We start from the raw sequence: 8,670 nt of genomic DNA on the forward strand, positions 1-8,670 counted from the left end.
TTGATTTCAGAGAGGAAGGGAGAGGCAGAGATAGAAACAAACATCGATGATGAGAGAATCATTGACTGGCTGCTTCCTGCATGCCCCACAATGGGGATCGAGGCTGCAACCTGGGTATGTGCCCTGACTGGGAATCAAACCCTGACCTCTTGGTTCATAGGTTAATGCTCAACCACTGAGCCATGCCGGTCGGGCAATGTCAGTTCTTAATGTGATGGGAAAGAATGTCCTGTTGAGAAAACCGAAGAGAGCAGTATGCATGCCCTTTGTTGGTGCTTCACTGTGAAACCACTGGTAAGAAACGGAACTCAGGAACTTAGGCATTAGCCTGGGGCTCCTGGGGCAGTGCTGATGAAAGTAGATAGCTCTTGAATGTATGAGCTACAGAAAAACAACTTAATGGAATCATTAAAAGCACATAATTAAACACCTAATGATACAAGTCATACAGAGATATGAAAATACACCTGCCCTAGCCAGTTTGGCTCAGTGTATAGAGCGTTGGCCTGCAGACTGGAAGGTCCTGGGTCCGATTCCGGTCAAGGGCACATACCTTGGTTGCAGGCTCCTCCCTAGCCTGGGCCCTGGTCAGGGCTCGTGCAGGAGGCAACCCATTGATGTGTTCTCTCACATTGATATTTCTCTCTTTCCCTCTCTCTCCCACTGTTCTTAAAAATCAATGGAAAAATATCCTGGGGTGAGGATAAACAACAACAATAAGTGTCCTTGGGTGAGGATTAACAAAGAAGAAAAAAAAAAGAAAAAGAAGAAAATACACCTTATAGAAAGTCTACTTATCTGTGGCTTTTCTATTTTCTCTTGCTTTTCAAAATTCTTATTCATTCAACCCAAAATACAGTTCCTCATGGTTAGACACTGCTTCTCAAAAGAAGCATATTTCTTTGACCTCTTCACAGGGGACACAGAAACAATACAATGCTTTTAACAAGTAAAACAGCTTTGCTCCAAAATGCTGGCTTCTCTTCATTTCCAACAAGGCATCAAGTATTATATTCTGTTGATTCTAAGGCACCACTAATTTTATGTTGCCCTATAATTTTTCTAAGTTATAACTAGAAAAGAAAAACAGGCAAGTAAATTATGGGAACAGTGAATATATATTAAATAAGCATCCTTTAAAAAATTTATACTTCTACTGTTCTTTCAAATATCCAATTTCTAAGGGATTTGCAAAAATCTCAGGTTTTCTTTCCTCTCTGATGCCAGTCATCACATAAATCTATATGAACATCTGAGCCCTCAGAGTTATTAGCCTGTGGGTAGAAACCTGAGCAAGTACTTACTATGTAGTCCTCATCTTCGTCCCTGGGGCCAGGGCTGTAATACACTCGGTAAGCTCTGGCTACTTGATCAATCTCTTCTTTTGTGCCAGTCAAGCCAACCAGTTTGGGAGAAAATTCTAAATAAAAAATGAGAAAGACAGTGAAAAAAGAGAAGCACACAAAACAACCTATCCCTACATGAAAAAGCAGTACTAGTTATAAAGCAGCCCTATTGCTACCTTCTTCCGGTGAGTCCCTAAACATTTCCTCATGTTTCAAAAGAAAAAAATTTCACATAGAGAACAAATAAAATTTATCCTGTTATATGCAAGTCACATTGGAATTAAACTAGAAATCAGTAACAGAAGATAGCTTGAAAATCCCAAAGTATGTGGAGATAAACACACTTCTAAATAACATGGGTCAAAGAAATTTCAAGAGAGTAAAAAATATTTTGAAAAACAAAAATGGGAATGCAACTTACCCAAATTTTTGGGATGAAGAAAAAGCAGTGCTTAAGAGAGAAATTTATAGCACTGAATGCATACATTAGAAAAGAAAGATCTAAAGTCAGTAAGTTTCCTCCTTAGGAAACTAGAAAAAGAAGAGCAAATTAAACCCAATGTAAGCAGAAAAGAAAAATGAGAGCAGAAATCAATGGAGTTGAAAACAGGATATTAATATAGAACAGTGGTTCTCAACCTGTGGGTCGCGACCCCTTTGGCGGTCGAACGACCCTTTCACAGGGGTCGCCTAAGAGCATCCTGCATATCAGATATTTACATTACAATTCATAACAGTAGCAACATTACAGTTATGAAGTAGCAACGAAAATAATTTTATGGTTGGGTCACAACATGAGGAACTGTATTTAAAGGGCCAGAAGGTTGAGAACCACTGATATAGAAGATCAATGAAACTGAAAGTTGGTTCTTAATCTATCCTCATATCCTTTCATGACTATCTAGTAAAGAGGGAATATATTCTAATTATTTAAGTCACATTTCTTGTTTTTAAATAATGAGATATGCTGAAGTTCAAAGATATAGTCATGAATTAAGCAGTATAATTTTTATCTTTATATCATACTAGAGGCCCAGTACACAAAAACCCGTGCTCCTGGGGTGGGGGGGGGGTGGGGAGGAAGGTCCTTCAGCCCAGCCTGCGCCCTCTCACAGTCCAGGACTCCTCAGGGGATGTCCACCTGCCGGCTTAGGCCTGCTCCCCGGGGGATCAGGCCTAAGCTGGCAGTTAGACATCTGGCAGTCCAGCCCTCGGGGAATGTCTGACTAATGGCTTAGGCCCACTCCCCATGCTCACCGAGTGGGCCTAAGCCGTTAGTCGGACATCCTTAGTGCTGCCACAGAGGCAGGAGAGAGGCACAAGAGGATCCCGCCACTGCTGCTGCGCTGGCCAGCCAGGAGTCAGCTTCTGGCTGAGCAGCACTCCCCCTGTGGATGCACACTGACCACCAGGGGGCGGCTCCTGTGTTGAACATCTGCACCCTGGTGGTCAGTGCACGTCATAGAGACCAGTCGTTCCTGTTCCTTCTGCTGTTAGGGTCAATTTAGACCAGTTGTTCCTGTTCCTTCTGCTGTTAGGGTCAATTTGCATATTAACCTTTTATTATATGGGCTCATATGAGATAAAAATTTGTTTCATTATTAGTTCACACCAGGTCAAAATATCCGTATCTCATTTTCCAGCAAATAATCTCATATTACGGATCTGCTAACTTTTTGGAATTTATGTAAGTAAGCTGGTGAAAGTCACTTAAAACACCTGGATTCATCAGACTATTAAAGTGATAGTCCAACATTTAACCACAGTACCTTCTTCTAAAGGTAGAGAAGGCCTATTTTCATTCCTTGGACTAATTCATTCTAAACTGAAAAATTGTTCAGGTACTGAAAAAGCAAGATGGCTTGTCTTTCTTTTCTGCTCTATGAGTAAATGAAGAGAAAGGTAAAAGAAGCCCGAATTAGTTGCACATCCAGACCTTTTATAAATTGTTGAAATTTCAGTAATTTTCTGAAATATTTTAAAATCCCCCCCCCCCCAATGCAATTACTAATGATTACTTCATCAATCACTGTCATGGGTGCTGTTGAAGAGTATCACCATAAGGTTTTGGTAGTCTAAGTTAGGTGCAGCAACTCAGATATCTATTCATTTGGGGATATTTATAGTTTGGTTACTACTAGTATACCTGCTTTTTCTTGCTTTAGAAAATATGCTATTGCCCAAGTTTCTGACAAACTTGCAAACTATGAACATTAATTCTACTTTTACACACTAAAAACTCTAAAGGAGAAAACATAAACCTTTGTAACCCTGGATTATGCAAAGATTTCTTACATATAAAGCCAAAAGCATTATCTATACAAGAACAAACTTATAAACTGGATCTCATCAAAATGGAAAATTGCTCTTCAAAAAACATGGCTGAAATGACAAGCCATGGGAGAAAATATTTGCAAATCATACACTTGATAAGAGACTTATATCAGGAATATAAAAGTGAATAAATAAAACAGCCCCAAAAGATATAAAGGGACACTTTTTACTGAAGAAGACATAAAGAAGGCAAACAATACCATGAAAAAATGCTCAACATTAGGGAAACACATATTAAAACCACAACGAGGTGCATATCCATGCTCTTAGCAGTTTTATTTGTAATAGTCAAAAACTGGAAATAACTCCAGTGTCCATCAACGGAATACTATTCAGAAATAAAAATGAATGAACTATTGATACATTCTACAACATGGATGAATCTCAAAATAATTATGCTAAAAGAAGCCATTCAAAAAAAGAGTACATATTCTATAATTCTCTTTACATCAACTTCTAGAAATGCAAACTGATCTACATAGACAGCGAGCAGATCTGGTTGCCGAAGCCAGGGGTGGGTGAAGTGGAGGGGCAGGAGGGAGGGATTAGCAAGGGCACAAGGAAGCTGCTGGGGGGCATGGATATGTTTACTCTTTTTGTGGTGATGGGTTCCCAAGCACACATATGTCAAAAGGTAACAAATTGCACACTTAAATATATACACTTTATGTCAATTATCTCTCAATAAGTCTGTTAAATAATAAAATATATAGTAAGGTCCTTCACAAAACATTTTTAAAAAATAACCTCAAAGGTTTAGAGGACATGTGCATTAGGCTGTGTCATAATAAAAACAAATATAGAACTATTCACTAGTTGTTCTGTCCAGTAATTTAAATCAATTTCACCATAACTACAGCTTAAATTCCTGATTTTTAAGCACCCACCTTCTGCACACTAGTATAAGAACAACAAAACCTGTCTGATCAGATCTTTATTCTCAACACACTTTTCAGTTGAAAAAACTCGAATCCAGAGAAATTAAGCAACTCACCCAAGCTCATAAGACCTAAGTATTCACCTTTAATTCTACCATAATTTACAGTCATTAAAAGTACCTTCTAATAGGTTTAGACCTGCATGTTGAGATGTTTGAATTGAAATCCTTCCACTAATAGTTATGTTTCTGTCATAATCAATGTTTTGGGTTTATAAAGTATGTCCTGAGTTCAAAATGTATTTACATAAGATGTATTTTTAATCCCTCAATGCACATACTCCCAGAACGTATGTACGTTAATTTTACAAAGGAGACAATGAGATGCACAGGCGGAATTAGAAACAAGGCCCCTTACTCTCAATTCAAGGCTCTATTAGCTTTGCTGACACACGAAGGCTGAGTTCAGTTCTCCCACCCTGACAGAATAAAAGGACCCTGTCCCAGCAATAAAGAAGCCTGTGTCTTATTTACTTACTAGTCACAATCACAACTCTGATCCTCATTTTTTTATTTGACTGTAAAATTGGAGATAACATTTGTCCTCCCTATTTCACAGGCTATTTTAAGGTATAAATGAGTTGATATTTCAAAAACTGTAGAGCTAAACAGATATTAAGTATTAGCAATGGAACACACCTTTCACATAATTTGCAATGGCTTCTTTTGTGTCCCTCTCTGGGTCAATAGTGATGAAAAGTGGAGTTAAATCTGGCAGAGTTGGAATATCATCTGAAAGAAAGTTCCCGTTAGTCAGTATTCACACTGTAAGGGAAACGACAAAGAAAACCAGCAATTACAGTAGAGTGCAGTAGCTACTGTAAGGCTTAGGGAAACAAAGGCACATCTGACACTGGTGTTACATGACCGGGAAGGGGATGGGATGGCCTTGAGGAGAAACAGATCGGTATATTGTCTGTGGTGGAATCAGATAACCTACCAAATACCTGCACCAGGGTATCTTGTCCCCTAATCCAACCCAATATTGTAGGTTATTCCCCCCACCATGCCCCAAAGGCAGGGCAAACTATTCATAAGAACTAATAGCCTGGGATAATTCATTTTAAGAAGGATGTAGCCTGTCTTGTTATTGGTACTAATAAATGCTCCTGACTGCACCTTATAGACCATCCACAGATTTTAGTCTAACCAATAGTCATCTGGGAAAGGCAACAGTGGAGTCAATGATGGAAGTCACAATAAAGGGACACAAAGCATAGTTAAGAGAGACCCAGGCCACACTGACATTTTTTTTAAATCCTCACCTGAGGATATTTTTCCATTGATTTTTAGAGAGAGTGGAAGGGAAGGGGAGAGACAGAGGAACATCCATGTCGACTGGTTACCGCCCACAACGTGCCTGCACCAGGACTGGGGATTGAGCCTGCAACTGAGGTACATGCCCTTGACTGGGAATTGAACCGAGGATGCTTCAGTCGGTGGGCTGACGCTCTATCCACTGAGCCAAACCGGGTAGGGCCACACTGACATTTTTAAGCAAACTAATATTTAGCATCATAACAAGCTTCTTTTGGTGGAGAATTTATAGGTCATGGGAATCCAAGCAACAGACAAGCCTAACACTAAGATTTTATGTTCACACAAATCAAATAATTACAAACGTCCATCTAACAGTAATACTAGAATGTGAAAAGCATAGTAACATTAAGGACATTAAGTAAACATACTTTTCATAGTAAGTGATGGCTTCCTTACCTATTTCATCCACGACTTGAATCATTTTTTCTAGTTCTTCTGGACAAACATCAGGGCAATGAGTGAAACCAAAATAAATCAATACCCACTGACCCAGGTAGTCCTTATCAGTTTTGGGCTCTCCGGTATGAGTTACGAGGGAAAATGGTCCCCCAAGTAGAGGCTTTCCAATGCTTCGCTGCCGTTCCTTCTCCAGCTCTTGAACAGACACAAATACACACACACACACAGACACACACACACAAAATCGTCAATATAACCATAGGTACTCAATACCTGATATATGATTCATACTATACTAATGGCTGTGTGGGCACAAAATGTACAAGAAATAGTGTCAGTTTTCAAGAACCATAAAAAAACCTCTTAAGGAAAATAAGCACAAAATAAAATAAAACAAAATCAAATTAAATCTAATATGTACTAAAGACTATAAGAAACGAAAGTGGTAAAAATATTTCTTCTGGAACAATTCAGTCCTAAGCCAACAGGTGTGCCATGATGCGGGTGAGAGAGGGGGCATAGCTATACAGAATGCCTGAGCCCAAGGGGGCAAGGTGGTGGCCTGGCATTGGAAGCCTGAGCCTGAGTGTGCCGAGGGCAGCTATGTGCTGAGGGGAGGGGACAGCGGTGATGGGAGCTTACTTACTTACCGGGGGTTGATCAAATAAGTAAATATATTAGAGATAAGAGAGTTACAAATGGACAAGGAGTTAGAACAATAGAAAGAAAGAAAACTAGAATGAAACTTGTAGTACTGGAAAGAAACTGGAGGTACAATATGAACTTATGGTTTCTATATATACAGAAATATAGATAAAATATATATATATACTGTATATCTCTTTCCTAGCTCTGTCTACTGAGAGGACCTGGGAGAAGACACATTGAACTCATATACCAATAACAACGAACTCGTATCCTTACTTCTAAATATCCTCCTCCACAAAAAGGAAACAGGGTTTTTAGAGAAATAGCTGATATCAAGTCCTGAAAGTCAAGTAGAAACTGAAAAACTACAGATTGAAGGAGACTAAAAAAGCAACTAGGCATGAGGTGTGGTTCTAAACCAGACAACTTTTGCCATAAAGGGCATCAGGCTGCACCACTTTAAAGAGGTCTGAACATTCAACAGTAAAGCATATCAGTGTCGATTTTCTGATTTTGAACACTGTATTGTGATTATATTGGAGAATGTCCTTATTTGTAGAAATATACAATAAAGTATTTGGAGATGCTGAGGCATCATGTCAAGCAAATATTTTCAAATGATTTAGGAACACTCTTAATATTGTATGTATCATAATACATTTTTAATAAAAATGTTATTAATTGCAGGTGACATTCCAAACTAAAGTCAAATGAAGCTTGCATTTTCCTTAAATGTCTTTACCAACACTTTCCTAGCTTTTCAGTTTTATTTCACTGTGATACTAAAGGAACTTAACTGCTTATTAGAATATGAAAATTATATCAATAAAGTACTACCAGTTATACAAAAGAAAGGTCTAAATATCTTCATGAATCTTATATTGCTCAGGTTCTAAAGCCTATGAATTCTCACTCCCAGATTTAAACACCATCCTGTGTATAATGGCATCAAAAGAGACACTAAAAAAATCAAAACAGATTTAAGTGACACTGTAAAGATTTACTGAAAACTCTAAAGCAAATCTTAAGAAGTCCTAGAATATTCGCTAAAATATAAACTTCTTGTAAACAATTTCTAAACACTTCAAGTGCCTGTTCACAGCGGTTCCTAGCTTCCCGCCACAGGTTCTCCCTCTCTCTGTCTTCCAGGGTCAGTCTCTGGCCTGCTTCTGTCTGCTGATACCCAGTGGTTTATGGTAGGGGCTGAGCCTTCCTTTGGCCCTCAGAGCACCCTGAACTTCCCTCTGGCCTGACAGAACCTCATCTAGTAAAATCTTTACTTCACAGGTATCGCAAAGGCTGGAATGCACCTTAGTCATCTTTGTAGCCTCTGGACTTTGCACTAACCCACGTTCAAATCTGTCCAAAAAGAAGTCATTTCATATTGTTGCACAGTGCTATGCTGGATTGGATCCTGGAACAGATGAAAGGCAACGGAAAAACAAGTGAAATCCAAATAAAGTGAGTGGTTTAGTGAGGACTAGTGTACCAATTCTAATTCCTTAGTTTTCTTGACAGGTCAACATTAGGGGAAGCTAGGTAATGGGTATATGAGAACTCTCTATGCCAGTGGTTCTCAACCTTCCTAAGGCCTCGACCCTTTAATACAGTTACTTATGTTGTGGTGACCCCCAACCATAAAATTATTTTTGTTGCTACTTCATAACTGTAATTTTGCTACTGTTA

General features: G+C 38.9%; 1 protein-coding gene across 2 annotated transcripts in view; it reads right to left on the reverse strand.

Moving 5' to 3' along the window:
• The window catches only part of LOC102248571 (protein SCO1 homolog, mitochondrial), a 14,988-nt gene that overhangs the window by 4,899 nt on the left and 1,419 nt on the right, over positions 1–8,670 (reverse strand). For both annotated transcript variants that reach the window (XM_014549856.1, XM_014549857.1), the window contains exons 3-5: positions 6,334–6,531; positions 5,257–5,349; positions 1,305–1,420 (exon numbers count right to left, since the gene is read on the reverse strand). In XM_014549856.1, coding sequence (XP_014405342.1) covers positions 1,305–1,420; positions 5,257–5,349; positions 6,334–6,531 — 407 coding nt within the window. The remainder of the gene's footprint in view (positions 1–1,304; positions 1,421–5,256; positions 5,350–6,333; positions 6,532–8,670) is intronic.

This window comes from Myotis brandtii, unplaced genomic scaffold, assembly GCF_000412655.1.
Source record: "Myotis brandtii unplaced genomic scaffold, ASM41265v1 scaffold573, whole genome shotgun sequence".
NCBI classification, from domain to species: Eukaryota; Metazoa; Chordata; class Mammalia; order Chiroptera; family Vespertilionidae; genus Myotis; species Myotis brandtii.